Consider the following 17,084-nt stretch of genomic DNA (forward strand, 5'->3'; position numbering starts at 1 on the left):
TTGCTTAAGACAAAGAAATTGATAAACATAAAGTAGCCAGCACCCCTCCATTTTTCGGTTTCCTTCTTAGGTAAACTTCTCTAAAGAGCTATGCATATTTTTTCCACTCCCTTTGTCTCCCATCTCCCCTGAACCCATCCACTGAAATCTCTCACCAGTGACCTCCATGTTGCTAAACCAATGGGCATTTCTGCTTTTATTGTATTCTTTCGACCTCTTAGTAACATGCAATCAATCTCTCCTTTGCGGAGCACCCCTCGCTCTTCCTCCTCTGTCTCCATTGCCCATTCTTTTCCTCTATTATATGTTGAGGCTGCTATACATGGATGTTCCCAGTGCTGGACCCCTCTCTCATGTACCCTCTCCTTCATGGTCTCATCCATTTCCATGGCTCTGAATCATCTACAGGCTGAGAACTCCCAAATGCACGTTCCCAGTCCAAACCTCTCCTCTGAGTCCCAGGTTCAGGTATCCAGCTCCTTACTGGACTCACCTTCAAATTTCTCACAGGAACTTGACATGTTCAAGACCCATTTTTTTATTCTACTACACTTCCATCTCAGTATGTGCAACCAGCAGTTTCAAACCAAAACCAAGCAGATTCTCTCACATCCAGTTCATCAGCAAATCCTGTCATATGTGCCTTGAAGCCCATCTACTTGTTCTCCCAGCACCCTCGTCTGAGCCGCCATCAAGTATTTCAAAATACTTTATAAGCTGTTCCCTCCTAATCTCTCAAGTTCCACTCTTGCTTTATTCCAATGTATCTTGCACACAGCAACTGGAGGACTCTTTTAAACACATAAAGGCATCATATAAAGGCCTTGTAAAGGCCTTTCTTACAACCCTTCAATGCTTTACCATTTCACTGGAGACAAAGCCTAAACATGTAACCTTGACTTTATCTATGGTGTCATCTGTGATCAGGTCCCTTCCCAGCTCACCAACTCATTCTGGGCCACTCTTCCTTTATCCACTGAGACCAAACCAAACTTTCAGTTCTGTGAACACACAGAGCTCTTGTTTGCCTCAAGGCCTTTGCTTTTGCTGGAAGTTTCCTACTACTCTTCACGTTTTAACTTCATCTTATTCATAAGGACTCCAACTCTATCCCCTGCGACCCACCACCAATCTCTGTCATTACCAGTGAGGCCTCCTCATTTCTGCTTATCCATAAAAATGAATTGTCATTTTATTTCTTTGTTCTTCCCCATTAGGGTTTAAGTTCAATAAATGCAGACACAGTGTTCTGGCACCATGTCTGTACCACCAATGAATATTTATTGAATGAATGAAAATACAAACTATTCTTTCCTCTTCTGTCTCAAATTCATTACATTTGAAAAGTCTCATTCACCTTATTCCCCCTAGCAGTTTTTCTTTCTCCAATTCCTAACAGAGTGTAACAGCAATTCTTCCTTCCCTTCCCTTCCCTTCCCAGCACACTGCCCCCAACCCCTCACCTCCCACACAACCTTCCCACGTACACTCAAGATAAAGCAGCAGGTGGGTAGCCTTTAGTAGGACAGGGATTCAAGAGCCTATGCAATCCAGTCCTTGGGGGCAAGGTCTAGTGTTGAGTATTCTGTGCTCCAGAGATGCTTCTGGGAGTAAAGGGAGAAGGCTTAAGAGATGCCATGTTTTAGGCCTTTCAGTCTGAGTGCCAAATACCTACCGTTTGAAGTCAGAGCTTTCTAAATGTATGAGCTCTCACGCTCTTGTTTTAAAAAGTCAATTGACTACGTTTTAGAGCCATAAAATACCTCAGGCCACTTAGTCATTCCTCCCCAGCCCTGATCCTTCCTCGCCACTACAAAATATCAAAGAGCGTGTGTGCACACGTGAGTGTGGGATCTTTGAACCCGGACCTACTGCTGTAAGGTACTGAGAAGGAAGAGTGGAGAGTGAGAAACACAGGCACGTGGGGTGAAGTCCAGAGCGAAGATGGCAAGACCGGCATCTCGGACACGATTTTCTTCCCGAAGACTCTCTGCAGCTCTTGTCCTCTGGCCTCTCTCACTGCAGTTAGTGCTGAGAGATGAGGAGGACCAAATGGATCTCGTCTCAGACCACCTGGCAACAGCCCTCCTGCAGGAACCGCGGGGCCGGTTCTCCCAAGCCCTAGCTCGTGGCCTTCCAGCAGCAGAGTCACCTGGAGGTGCTGCCCTTCTCTTAGCTACCAACTCAGACTCAAGTTCAGACATCAGCCTCAACGCCACCTGGAGACTTTAACTTGAATCCAGGATCTGAGACCCACTTTTCCAGGCAGCTGTTCAGAGCAGCCCTAACCTCCTGCCTGCGGGAGGCCCTGGCTGACTGTGGGACACGGCTCCCCGCCAATGCTCACTCTGTACGCTTACGTCTGTAAGGGCAACTCGTGTTTTTGTTCCCTCTTCTGTTTTAAGAAATTACCAACGAAATCTAGTAAGTGCAGAGGAGTGAAAACAGTCCCAGGCTGGGAGCCAGGGGTCCTGGGTGCTTTGCCTTGACTCTCTGCCTCGGCAGCGCTGACCTTGGGCAATCCATGTAGTCTCTACTCTAAATTGCTTTCACCTGGAAAACTGTGCCGTTCTCGCTGCCACGCTTGCTTCTCGCGGGTATCGAGAAGATTAAAGAAGACACCGTGTGTGAGAATGCTTTGAAAACAGCCGAACCTTTCACAGATGTAAGGTATTACTGCCAATGATGATAATAATAATAATAATAATATAGTCCCCATCTCTGAAAATTACCATAACTGTATTTTTTTTTTTACTATTCAACTTCAACAAAAAACACTCTAGATTAAAAAAAAGGGAAAATATCTAATTGACTCTATCTTCATAAAGCCTATGAACTTTTAACTTTCACATGAAAGAAAATACAGACTTTCCCAACCTATATTTCAAAATAAAGAAGGTATTTGCTATCATTTAGTAAGATTTTATACCTCTATTATTATATTGCTATCCTGACTACATTCCTGTTATAGAATCAATGGACAATTGGGGGGAAAAAACCTTTATTAATACTGATTTTTACACTACTAATGATAGCTGCTATTTCTTGCATTCCAACCGTGCGAAGTATTATAAGAGAGAACTAACACCTTGCTCAGCCCAAGTCTTTAAGCTAAGTAGCTTTACTTCCCTTCTGCAGATGAGAAAACTAAAGTTCAGAGAGGTTGATTTCCTGCCCAGGGTAAAGATTAATAACTGGCCGAGCTCAGAATTTTGAATTCCTGTCTCCCTTTGTCTAATATTTGTGTTTTTACTTTTAAATAATACTCTGTGACCTATATTACAGCTATCATCAATAAAACAAACTGCAACATTCATTTTCGACCATTAAATTAGATGAACAAGGAACAAAATTTGGCTAATGGCAAGAGATTTGTTGATATCCAGAAAGGTTTTGGGAAATGGGTTTTGAGGTTCTGACAGCCCATTGACAGTCAAGGTACAACCTGAATGTGTGTCCCTACACTGACCCAGGCTTCAAATTATCTAAAAGGGAGGGAGGTTGGGAATTTGCTTCAACAGAAAGTCAAAAATGGAGATGTGGGGAGGGCTCTAGTTTCTAAATGTTTACTTCGATCATTAGTCTCTAGATTAAATTACACTACTAGTACTGGTTTTTCCTAATATTTATTTTCACTCCTCATCTATGACAGTTGTCCCCAAACTGGGCTGCACATCAGATCATGTAGTAAATTTTTTTTAATGCAAATCTCAAGGACCCTGCCCAGACATATTGAGTCAAAATTTGTGATATCTCTATTTATGAAATTCCCCTCAGGCATTTCTGATATAGCTGGTTCTTTGAATCACTGATCTGTTGTGATTTATGACCTTTCAGAATTGATTTTCTTAAATCCTAACATTATAGAGCCCTTATACCATTTAAATCACTTGGCTTCTTTTCAACGGTACTAAATTATAAAAGCTACAGTTACTGAAAACCACAGCGTTCTATAATTATGACTCAAATGGGTTGAAAATGGAAAACATTCATGTATAAAACTCTGTAGAAAGTCAAGGAAGAAAAAAAATCCTAACTGCCATCAATTTCCCATGTTAAGACCTCATGAAGCAACTTTCCCCCAAAGTGAATTTTATGTCAGAGCCATAAAGATCTAAGAGCCCCTCGTGAGAGTGCAGCAGCAGCCCTCTAAGACCATTAGAATCACCTCTTCCATCCCTCCCCCGACCAGCCACTTCAGTGAAGCCTTTCAGCCTCTCCAAGAACTCCCCGCACAAACTATTAATAATTCACTGCTTTCTAACATCATCGTTTGTAAAAGATATTTTTCCATTATTGCTGTCAACAAAAAACTTAATACACACAGATTATTATTTTTCCCATATGTTCAACAACTCAGAGCTATAAATAGACAACAAGAATGTTACCCACAATGTACAAATAGAGAAGTAGCATGACATGGCCAACCACATAGTTCAATATGAGAAAATTGCATTAACATGTGATTGCAAATACCTAAAATATCCTAAAAATAAATAGGGTAAAAGTCATCCAATAACTAAAAACAAACAAAACCAACAAAAACTATTCAGGTCCAATTCACTCCACTGCAAAGTTTATTCTAAGAAAAATCTTTAGCATCTTAAATTTTTAACATCAGCTCTTTGAAAGTGAAGCAAAAGTTTGTTGTTCTCTTAAATGTACATTTTTAACATTGGCTCTTTAAAAGTGAAACCAAGTTTGTTGTTCTCTTAAATGTGCATTATTTCCTTTCTGAAAGGCATATTTTCAGGTGAAGCTTTTGAAAACAATCATCCCATCAACCCTCTAATATATTTCTTCTTATCCCTGGACAAAGAGTATAGTGATAGAGAAGTTTAATAAGGAACTCTATGCCTTCATCACTGCTGCGCTGATTTTGTGACCTGGGAAACCAAAGCAACTTTTAATGGCCAATGGAAAAGTTCAAGCCCTTCCGTCCCACCTTTCAGGAAAGGAAGATTGGATCTAGACATAGCTGAGCTAGAGCAAGAAACAGCAGGTCTAGATGAAAGCTGCCTATGAATTTTGGGGTTATATATGCTAGTGATAGAATATGGAAACATACTGGTAAATCTTAGCAAAATAAAATACCAAATAATCCCCACTTTTTGAGAGTGTATAAACTTGGTCAGTCTGAAAATCAGTCTATAGTCAAGGGTTTTTCTTTCTTCCTCTCCCTTTGAGAGACACGTAGGAGAAATCAAAGATTATGAGTCAGCATTCCCTAAGTTCGACTGCCTTCTTGTTGTAACAGTCAATAGTTTGGAATGATGAGCAATTAGAGTGAAGTTATTCTTTTCTTTTCTTGAGAACACTTTCATGGGAATAAAAGTTTAACCTGGTCCCTGTGGTTAGGTTTCTATGATGTTCTCCCATGTGTTTGTACGGTTTGGGGAAGAGAGGATCTGTATGGACTTCATTTTTATTAAGCAAAAAACAGAGAAGCTTAATGAATTTTCACAGTTCAGCATTGACCTACGCAACTAACACAAAGAGTCTTGTATGCAATGAATGAATTTTGCTCAAATGACACTTGCTGGTGATTTTGAAAAGTTTTCTTCTAAAGGAATCTTTGTCTTGTGTTATCTTCTTTTAACAGCCCACTTTTCCTGTAGGTCCCGCAATAGGGACAAATACGGCGATTAGCTTTGCTCCTTACTTAGCGCCGGTAACCCCTGGAGTTGGCTTAGTCCCAACGGAAATTCTACCCACCACACCTGTTATTGTTCCCGGAAGTCCACCTGTCACCGTCCCGGGCTCAACTGCAACTCAGAAACTTCTCAGGACTGACAAACTGGAGGTACTTCAATTATATTTGTGGTTTGAGATGCATCTGTGGTAGAACCGTGCCTCTATGTAAGTGAATGCTTGTAAGATATTAACTCAGTCTTGCAAAACAGCCATGCACACACATTCACCTAAAAGCCATGCATTCATAATTCTATTGTTTGAATTTAAGGTCGAGTAGAAAGGAAATTAGTCTGTGGGAAAAGAATAAGTTTAATACAAACAAAAATCTGTTGTGTGGAATGTGTGTCCAGGGCCAAAATATGTAACAACCAATGGAACATTGAATCAATCACTAGGCAGGCCACGAAGATGGCTCCCAAGGGCTCCAGCTGCGCCAGGCATGAACCTTTGCTGGATCCTGGAAAGGTCTGGTAACGGGCAGGTTAGGAGGCCAGCAGCCAGGACAAGGGGGACAGTCAGGGACACGGGTGGGAGGACGTAGCACTATGACTACTGACCAAGTGGTATGATCATATTTCAGTATTTGAAGAACTAGTACGGCTGCTCTAGCGTGTTCCAGGATATCAGCCCCAGTTACGTAGAGGTAAACAGGGGGAACTGGAGCCTGGGAAAATCTAATTATTGATTTGAGATATTTTCTTTAACTTAAATTCAAGTGATCTACAAAAGTCAAGAAAACACAGACCTAGAGAACAAACTTGTGGTTACCAGGGGGGGAAGGGTGGGGGGGAAGGGATAGTTAGGGAGTTTGGGATTGACAGGTACGCACTGCTATATTTAAAATGGATAACCAACAAGGACCTACTGTATAGCACAGGGAACTCTGCTCAATATTATATAACAACCTAAATGGGGAAAGAATTTGAAAAAGAATAGATACATGTATATGTATAACTGAATCACTTTGCTGTACACCTGAAACTATCACAACATTGTTAATCAACTATACTCCAATATAAAATAAAAAGTTTAAAAATTCATATATTTATAAAACATAATTCTTAAGTCATGAGTCAAACCAACTCAGCTGTACTTTACTAGGTAAAATTTCTCTTTAATCAGTTAGGCATTCATCCATTTATCTTAACTACTGTATCCTATGACATTTAATAGAGCATTGTATATGGGTGTGTAAAGGGTCTGATAGATTTTTCAAAGAGTTCCTTTAATTCAACCACCAGTTAGTTGTTAGGTGATATATATGTATGGTTAGAATGTACACTGTGCTTTATCTTGGATCATCTGAGAATGTTCTTTCAATGTGCATTTGTTTAAATATTTACCCAATAAATATTGAAAATGATAAAATGTTGCCTAATATCAGCTTCCATCTGGAGTATATAGATCCCCAAATGAAAAGACAATAAACTCCCATCGCTACTGTTTTGATCAAGACTAACCCTGTGAATATTGAACAGACCTTTCATGGGACTGGAAAAGTGTTTGGGGCTCCACCTGGTGGACCCATGAAGGTTTCGTGTTCAGTACGTGACCGTGTGGTTTAGAAAACAAATTAAATCAGCTGAGTTGGGAACAAGTTGTCCTTCCCTACAGGATTGGTAGACAAAGACATATGTAAAACTGATTCACGAGGACTTTAGCAAAGCAGCTTGCAATTCATTTCAAACCAGGAATGAAGTCAGCTGCACACAGAGCCCCTTGGTAAATGCCTGATGGCTACTCTACACCCCAATGCAGTCTTAGCCTGGAGTCATTCCACTTACAGAGGGAGGCATACTCAGAATCTGTGGGAACAGTTTAGTAATTTTTATTTTGTACATTTTATGAGCTAAAGATGGAATGTTGGATAATATCCAAAGTAGAAGGAAACAATTAATAATTTTGTGATTTATCTGTTTACCCTTTAAACTCGCTTGGTCACTGGTCAGTCAAACTGTATTTCCCAAGTACTTTTGACTCTTACAAGGCTTGAATGTCATGTCAGTGACCCTTCCTGTAATGTCACTAATGATAAAGATGTGAACCACCACTTGAGCACATCAACTTTGGATGTGGAGCCTGAGAAGAAAATAACTTACAATTTTACTAGTAATTCTTCCACGATAATGATATTTATAAATATAAGTATTATGTATATATGTTATTTGTGTTACTTGATGCTATCGGTATTTAGGGCAAGGTTAAGAATACTCTTTAAATTCCAAAGAAAATTTTCTTTAAACAGTAAACTCCTGATCCACGAGAATTCTCAGAGGATGGAGCATTGCAGTTACTTGCGATTTCAGGATAATTAAGGGTTAAGGAATAAAAAAAAGAAACAGTACATCAACACTTCAAACTCTATCCTACTTCCCTCCTTTTACTTCTTTCCCTTTATCTCTTCCCATATTTCTCTCCGTTTTATTTTGTATTTTTACCTTCTTTCTGTGCTGTCAGAAATAATAATATTGTGACTTAAATGAAAGTTTTGGTGTCTTAGATATCGTAGTTCTTCTAATTTATGAGTATAAGCATACGTTATATTTGTGGAGCAGGAGAGACCTATGGGAAAACGGGAGTATTCACATTCACTCCAGCCCCACTTCCCATCCTCAGAGAGGAGAAACAAGTTTGTCACGTCGCCTTATTCTTTTAGCAGTTGTGCAGCAATGACCTTGTGGCTTGATCTTTGGTGAAATAATCCCTCCATGTAAAAAACCTGTAAAATCCCAGAGTTGTCATGGTAGAAGAAGATGTGGCTATATATAGACGTCCAAATTTTATATACGTGTGTGTATATATATATACACACACATATATATAAACTCTCCAAATTACTATATATATATATATATAATAAACTATTCTTTCTTTCCTTTCTTCCTTCCTTCCCTCCCTCCCTCCTTTCCTTCTCTAAATAAATAAATAAATCCCAAGAACAATGGGGGCCTTGTTGATTTAACTGCAGATTTTGACTTTCTTAATATAGATTCTTACCCCAGAAAAGAGGCCGAAGTAAAACTCAAATTATTTTGCCCGGGATTCCAGTTACTTGAGTCCTGGATAATGGAATGTTTATTGTAAATGGCACAAAAGCCACCATTAAAAGAAAGGAAAGGCATTTATTCCTTTTCTTTTTTTTTTTTTTTTACATCGTGGCTGCGCTCGCAGAGGTAGTTCCCGGCGGCCCTGGGGCCTCCTTCTGCATCGTGTGCTCTTCTCCCCGTGTCCTAGGTCTGCAGGGAGTTCCAGCGAGGAAACTGTGCCCGGGGAGAGACTGACTGCCGCTTTGCACACCCCGCCGACAGCACCATGATCGACACAAACGACAACACCGTAACCGTTTGTATGGATTACATAAAGGGGCGTTGCATGAGGGAGAAATGCAAATATTTTCACCCTCCTGCACACTTGCAGGCCAAAATCAAAGCTGCGCAGCACCAAGCCAACCAGGCCGCGGTGGCCGCCCAGGCAGCCGCGGCCGCGGCCACAGTCATGGTAAGTGGGGCGCGCGCGCCGCGCACCTTTCCCGGCCCGCGAGCCCGGAGCCGCGCCTTCCGCGCGGGGACGCGCACGCTCCCCAGACCGCTGGGAGCGGGGACGGCTGCTGTTCCCGCTGCTCCGCTGCCTACGTCCTGTCTCGGTTGCCCCCGTTTTGTTTTGTTTTGTTCTGTTCTGTCCCTCCCTCCTTCCCTTCTGCAGCACAATAAGTAAATCCCTCAGGCGGGCGCAGGGAACGCGGGGCGGGTGCGAGCGCCCTTCCCCACGCCCAGCTCTGCTCGGAGACCTGACACGGGCGGGACCGGCCCGGGCTCCTCGCAGAGCGGGAAGGACCAGGGAGGCGGCCCAGAGCCCGAGAGAGAGAGAGAGAGAGAGACAGACAGAGAGAGAGGGAAACAGGGCGGGAGGCCTGCGGCGGCGGCTGCGCATGACCCGCAGCGCTCCCGAGAGAGCAGCCCGGAGCCAGGAGCCCGCGGCCGGCGGCCCCCCTGCCCGGCTCTTCCCTACCCCCATCTTTTGTCCCTCTTCTGTCACTTATCGCAAAGGCCATGCTGCAAACGCTCTCTCCCTAAATGAAATTTTATGCAGAACATCAAGTCATGAAACAGCTGAAGATGGAGCTGTAGGGCTGGTGCTTGGAAAAAAAAAAAAAAAGGCCTGGAACCCAGCCTCAGGTCCCTGAGCCGCTGTCCTGGCTCAGGCCCCACCCCAGACGTTGGGGCTCTGAATTCGAATTCTAAAATATCCCCAGGTGTTTTGTATACACAGTAACATTTGAGAAGCCCCTACCTAGAACACTTAAATTTAGCTGTATTCTGGGATTACCTGAGGGATCTTGAAAGGTTCTAACATCAGTCCCTTCCCCCAAGTTTCTTATTTAATTAGTTTGGATGTGGCCTGGGCAGGGGCTTTCTTTCTTTATTCTTTCTTTCTTTATTCTTTCTTTCTTTCTTTATTTAGAAGCTCCCAGTTGATTCCAGTGTGCAGCAAAGTTTGAGAACCACCGCACTGGCCTGTAGAATTAATTTGTTTTCATGTGAGATCTCTGGCTTGACAGAAGTCTATTTTAATATATGATAGGCACTGGGCGTCCATTCATTCAAAACATATTATATAATGAGACCTGCCGTGCATCAGGCACTTGCTGGCTGGAAAAAATATATCAGGCAGCTTTCCTTGCCCTCGGGGAGCTTGGAGTTTAGTGATGGCGATAATGCTCCTCCATGACACAATGGAAATGCATAATGGGGTCCGGGGTGGAGGGGGGCAGGAAAGACTCAGTGGCCAGTCATCCCTTGCGAAAGACAGATATGGCTTCAGGGATGAAAGGTATAGTTTAAAACACATTGTTCTAACTAGCGACCACCACTTCATACACTGATGCCTGATCAGAATGCAAGGGTAGCTGTTATACACCAAGTTCATATTACTCAACATTCTTTCCACAAATTTTTGTTTTTAGAGAATGATTCATTGTATTTTATTTTTTTAGAGAATGATTCGTTTTATTTTTTATTTTATTTTATTTTTGGCCACACCACGCAGCTTGCAGGACCTTAGTTCCCTGACCAGGGATTGAACCTGGGCCCTCGGCATGAAAGCACAGAGTCCCAAACACCGGACCGCCAGGGAATTCCCTCCACACATGTTTATAAGGCCTGGCCCAGTGATAAGCAACAGGCGTGCAGAGAGGAACAGAGCCTGCCCTTACGTCATCACCGCTTAGCGTGGCCTGTGTGCTTATTCAGACCTTTCCAATCTCAGCTTATTTCCAAGTATCTTGAGCACTGAGTCCTTCATCTCTCTCACTGTTTCTTCTCAGAGTCCTCGTCCCTTTAGTGTTTTTTCATCACTGGACGTAACAGTGATTTCTCTGTGTGTGAGTTTCTATATGTGTGGGAATGTATGCATCCACATAAGAAAGTCAGGACAATATAGATGAATTCTCCCCTTTTTGTTCTCATAAAAGAGTGGTTTTCAAAACTGATTATAATTAGGAGCAGGGAGTGAGGGACCTGTAGGGGAGATGAGAATAAATTGGTCACTGAATGCTGATGAAAAAGGAATTCTTTTAAGAGAGCAAATGAGGTCTTCTATACACTTCTGCAGTGTGGAATCCATCTTACCATCCACTTAGTGAAGATCTCATCCTACCGAGAAGTAAAATGTTTTTCATTGTAATCATTCTTTCAGGCCAGCCCAAATTTATTCTAACTGGTGTGTTGATCGTTGGGCACAAAGAACGCGTTTTTACCTTAAGCGAATGTTATAAATCATAACTAGGTATCAAGGATACCCCCAAGGCTAATCAGAACTCTGGTTGCAAGAGACAAAAACTTTACTAGATCATTTAGTGCCCTCCAAGAGAGTAGAGGTAAAATAGGGCTCAGGGGTAGATGGATCCAGAAACTTGAAAACCAGTAGGTCTCTCGCTTTTCTTTTTTTCTGCTTCTCTTGGTATATCAGCTCCACTCTCTAAGATCAGCTTCTCCAGACAACACTGACCATGGCTTTGGACACCTGTAGGGACACATTCTTACATCTCCTGACAAGAGACAAAAATAGTATCTTCGATACCATCTCTAATTAGGAAAAAAAAAAAAAAAAAAAGAGCCACCAGGGTCATTTTGGTGGTTGTCCTGTGGTGAGAGTAATAGCATGCCATGATTGGCTCAGCCTGGATCACGATGGCCATCTCTGGCCACTGGAATATGAGACGAGGTTCTGGGACTATGAAAAACTTAGTCCCTATACCTCAAATACCTGTTAAATACAAAAAAACACTGGTGCTAATAGTGACCTTTACAGCTGAGCCCTGAATTTATCTGAGCCTTGATTTATCCGGCTGTTACCTAGAAGTACCAATTCTAACATCTGCAGTCAATATGTTCTTCAATCACTGAAGGAACAATGCACCTAGAATATGTCAATGGTAGATGACCTGGGTTGATGGAGATAAGAGAAGAACTGGCCATTTACACAAACAGCCCGGTATCTTTAAATCAAGATTCGACTCCTCTATGTGCCTTTCTGTTCATTTTCACATCATCTTCATCAAGATGCACAGATGTTGTTGCAGTGGTTGTCAGTGTATTTAGTTACCATAGTTTCCTAGATTGTTACCCTGTGCCCAGATTTGGAGTTCTGATACTTCAGGTGATCTTGCAGCACCGTCAAAGACAACCCAAAGGAATGTAGTTTCCTTAGTTCCCTGAACTAAGGAAACAAAACAAACAAAACAGAACAAAAGCGTCAGCTTCTTTCTGACAATGACATGAAAATTACTGAATCTGTCATGTCTTTTTAGTTGAAGTGAGAGGCTCATTTGAAACCAGTCTAGTTGCAGCTGGATGAAGTCAAAGTATTCTTATTCTCATAGCGAGATTACTCAGTACACTGAAGAAAAACTATTATTTCCTTATTTAAAAGAACAAATGGGAGTGATGATTGCAGTCAGAAGATATTAGTATTCCATTCACCTGGGTTCCATATCTGAACACCAAGAATTTCTGTAGTGCGATTTTTATTACTGTCCGGGATTTCCCCTTCTTTGGATTAACTGGACCCTGAAAAGGAATTGAAAGCTTTGATTCCAGAAAAAGAGACATCTCTTTCCTTTAGAGCCTTAATCTTTTGCACTGCCTCTTAAAACATGAGCATTACCCTCGTCAGAATTTTTCAAATGTAAAAATAAGCCAGCCAGAGCCTCTCTTTGGTAATTTTAACACAGAGCGTATCTGATCTTCAAGTCAGCAGTCTTTCTTCACGCACACACCAAAATGGGGCTACACCAGGAGATACTTATTTTGTAAAAGGAAACAGGACCAGCTGCCATCAGCTAGATAAGTGTCAGTTGTTCAAGAAAACACGTACAGGAACTTTGAATCGCATCCTACTCGTCCACATCCTTTTCTTCCACATTCGAGTGGCAGCTCTGATGACTGTCGTCAGCATTTCCTGACTCCTCAGGTTTGGTCTTTGCCTCTAATGCCGGGCCCTTGGTTGGCTTGCCTTGACTTGAAGTTGGCTTGCTCCTTGATCCAGAAAATGAAAAGCCTGGCTGTATGTATATAAGGCTGGAGAAAGCCCAGAGGGGGCAAAGGATCAGAAATGTTGGTGAAGCCAGCAAGAATGGGTGCCCAGTGCCTGGCACACGGTAGGGGCTCAATTAAAGAGAACCTCGCTCTCTGCATAGGTGCCTAAGGAAGCTCCCAAGGTGCACCGGGCTTGGGGATCTCTCAGGCCTATTTTAAGCCTGAAGATCTTTCTATATAGGTAAACATATGCCTGCAGCCACATAATACCCTCTAAAACGGAACATCTGTCTACTACAAAGCCACATTAGAACATGATTATTCATCCATACAGTTTTTCAAAAACATTCTACACATGTGCCTCAAAGTGTGAGGTGTGCAAGATATTAATAGGTACAGTCGACCCTCCAAGACCTTAGTGTTTCCTTGAAAAGACAAGATGTTTGCATTTAGTAAAGAAAACCCCAAGTACGGAGTGGCGGAAAGGGAAATGCTGTCACTGTCCAGCTCAGTTTAGGGCTCTCAGCTTCTTTAAATTCCTAGTTTATTATAATTTCTGTCGAAATTGCATTTCATCAAACTAAGGTTGGGAAGAAAGAGAACATTAACCTTTCAGGTGTCCATCCTAAGGAGAAATATTTAATATTTCTTTTTTCTACTTGGAGACTTCATTAAATGATACTCTGTTAAATCAAAATTTTGTTCATAAATACCAGCCTGTGGAGACATAATCACTCTTCTAGTTAGCATATCAGAAAAGATCAACCCAAGAGCAGATTTATTCTATACCTCTCAAAGACTGGAAAAGTGAAGGGAAGAATTGAAACCAGAAAGTTGAGGCCAAAATGGTTTTGAGCTTAACCATCCGGTGAACGTTGTTAGTGTACTCTGTGAGAACAGGCTATGCAGCTTCATGTAGTCAGTACAGGCTAATAGAAGCAAAAATAATTTTTTTAATTTTTAAAAATTGCATTATCTAGCAGTGTAAAACTATACAGGAATGAAAGATTTTAAACAAAACCGGTGTCATGAAAGTTACATCATGGCAAACTGACATTTGAGGAAAGAATATTCAAAGAAGCTTTCTCACTGTGAAGCTTGTTGGGCTTTGAAAATGTTCACAATTCTGCCTGAAGAACAATGATTGTATGTTACGTGATGGCCTCTATCCAGACTGCCTTCCAAAGCAGCTTCTCCACGGGCCATTCTAAGCCTCTCCTCTACCTGTAGTCCTTTACGCTTTATTGCTAGTCTCCACCCTGCTCCACCCTTAGCTCCTTCCTTTACCTCCTATCACTTCCATACTTTTAATCCTGAGTCTTCAAATGATGATGAACAGCTCTTTATTGGCCAAGGAAGATATCATTCATTGTTTCCCAGTTTGAGGGTTAAATACTATCCCATTTTCTTTCAAATGCCATAGCTGTAACTCGGAACTTTAGAATAAAACATTTTGTATTTATTGTGCAAACCTTAGGGATTTACCTATTGTGCTAAACATAGAAAATGGGTATTTCATTTCTTTTGTTTGCATTGGAGCTATTCCTTTGAATTTCTTTATTTTCATAGAATTCCATCATAAAATTTTTAGATTTTTTTTACAACAGTCATCAAGGAACAGGAAAATTTTTTCATCATGGTCTAAATCAATCACTATTTATTATTATTTCAGCTGTTTAAATGAAACTATCTGCCCACAAGTATGGTTATAAGTTAAAGATATTATTTTACTTCTAATAGTCCAAGCAGTTCTTTGCTATCTTTTAGCTGTTTGCTATTTTTAGCTGTTGTACTTGTTCTAGCCAAGAGTTTCCCACATCTCATTAACTGGGTTGGTCACTGATTATACTTAAAAGTATGACTAGAATTATTAAATATAAATTATTTTGATACCTGAGGACACTAAATACCCTTTAAAGGGTATTTTCTTAGTGTAATCTGGTAAGTTGTTTGCGATAAATTGAATTAAAATTTCAAATGTGGTGGAAAACAGAATGGATGATAAGTTAGTCATTAGAAACCATATGATGGAATAAAAGCAGGAAATTTGAGAAACCTACTATGCGAATTCAAAACTTGTTAAGTTTGGAACCTTATTCCACGTTACCAGATCCACACTAGCAAAGTGAAGAGAAAAATTGAGACAATTATCCACATAATTCAGACAAAAAACTAAGATCCAAACCCAAACAGTTTTGCCTAAATAATCTTGTGTTTGAATATTTTTTTGCCTGAATTGTTTGTCTCAGTTTGCCGCTTCATTTTGTTAGGCTAGATCTTCATTAAAAATTATTTTTATAAAAGTTAAAGATATTATCTTTTTTTTCAACTTGGATCTCATAACTTGGATGTTATACGTAGTGCATTCATTATTTTATATTTGAAAACTAACTTATCAGAAGTTCTTCAATCCTGTGGCCCTTAAAAGTTTTGCATTTTTTCTGAAGCAATGTAAAAAATGCTTATGGTATGTATGCAAGCTGCTGTTTTAATTAACTTTCCTGAATTTCAAACATCTATATTTTACTCTCTTATATGCTTTTAACTAAGGTATAGTAGATGCATTTTTGCTTCAATACTAATTTAAGGTGTAATATTCATTTCTTTAGAGAACATTTTTGTTGTTGTGCATGCCTAGTGTTTTGTACGTTGTATATTGCATTCAGAATATTTTTTTCCTTCTCACCTATCCACAATGCAATGCCGTTCCCATGATGCACCTCTGCTTGCTGTTTACCTGTATGTTAATTCGCTTGAATCCCATTGGCCCACTGCCATCATGTGCTCGCTGCCTGTTATTAAAAGACTCAGTCGACTGCCAAAGCAATGAAGCGACCTCTCGAAGCATCTGTAGACCTGGTACTTTGACCTTTCACCTTTCGCTTTGCATGTAGCTTTTCAGAGAACCATCTGAGATTTGTATTACTTGTAAAATATTGGTTGCAAACAATCACTATTATTAATTAATGAAAAAAATTCAATAAGGTGTTTAGCCATCTCATTTTCATATGTAATATGTGGAATAAATTAATCCTAACAAATTTTAATACCTTTTCCAAAAGAGTGAAGCAAATTTAAATTACTTGGCTTGGAAAAATGCTCATTATAATTCTAATTAACCTTTAAATTCAAGAAATTGCCATTTCGTTAAGGAAAAGAATAGGTATTAATAATAACACAAATGCTTCTTTCCCCCCTTAGACTAGTTTAACTCATTTTAAAAGCTGAAGTCATTTTTCGTTGTTGTTGCTTGATAGCTTTTCTTTTCCTTAGTTAAGATGCTACCGTTTTGGATTACAGAAATCATGCTTTGCTCTCGGTAACAAACTCTCACTCATTCGACTTTGCCGCTGTTTAAATTAAGGTGCATGGCAGACGCATCTCCTTAGCTGTCATTTTTTTAAAGTATGTTGCAATTGATGATCTCTGTGGACGCTGAAGGTGTGTTCACTGTGAGTTATACACATCTTATCCAATTCTTCACTTATAGGCCTTTCCTCCTGGTGCTCTTCATCCTTTACCAAAGAGACAAGCACTTGAAAAAAGCAACGGTGCCAGCACCGTCTTTAATCCCAGCGTCTTGCACTACCAGCAAGCTCTCACCAGTGCACAGCTGCAGCAGCACACGGCATTCATTCCGACAGGTACGTGCCCTGACAGTTCCAAGTCCTGTGTCCGTGTGCCCTCGGTCATGTGCTTTCTTCTCATTCCTTTAAGCTGTTTGGTGGCATCTAGTTTGCTTTTAAAGGGACGATAAATACAGCCTGAAACTCATCATTGTCCTAGCTATCTAGATAATTTACCTTGCTTGGGACAATAGCTAAAGGCTGTTAGGATTCTAAAGCCAAATATTTT

At 40.7% G+C, this 17,084-nt stretch overlaps 1 protein-coding gene across 9 annotated transcripts in view; it reads left to right on the forward strand.

Annotated features, from left to right (window-relative positions):
* MBNL2 (muscleblind like splicing regulator 2) overlaps positions 1-17,084 on the forward strand; it is a 158,501-nt gene that overhangs the window by 107,344 nt on the left and 34,073 nt on the right. For 6 of the 9 annotated variants that reach the window (XM_082366150.1, XM_082366149.1, XM_082366153.1 and 3 more), the window contains 4 exons: positions 5,603-5,803; positions 8,929-9,192; positions 16,035-16,088; positions 16,720-16,873. In XM_082366150.1, the coding sequence (XP_082222276.1) occupies positions 5,603-5,803; positions 8,929-9,192; positions 16,035-16,088; positions 16,720-16,873 (673 nt within the window). The remainder of the gene's footprint in view (positions 1-5,602; positions 5,804-8,928; positions 9,193-16,034; positions 16,089-16,719; positions 16,874-17,084) is intronic. The other 3 variants (XM_082366154.1, XM_082366156.1, XM_082366155.1) reach the window with 1 other exon arrangement.

This window comes from Balaenoptera borealis, assembly GCF_965194805.1.
Source record: "Balaenoptera borealis genome assembly, chromosome: 18".
Taxonomy (NCBI): Eukaryota; Metazoa; Chordata; class Mammalia; order Artiodactyla; family Balaenopteridae; genus Balaenoptera; species Balaenoptera borealis.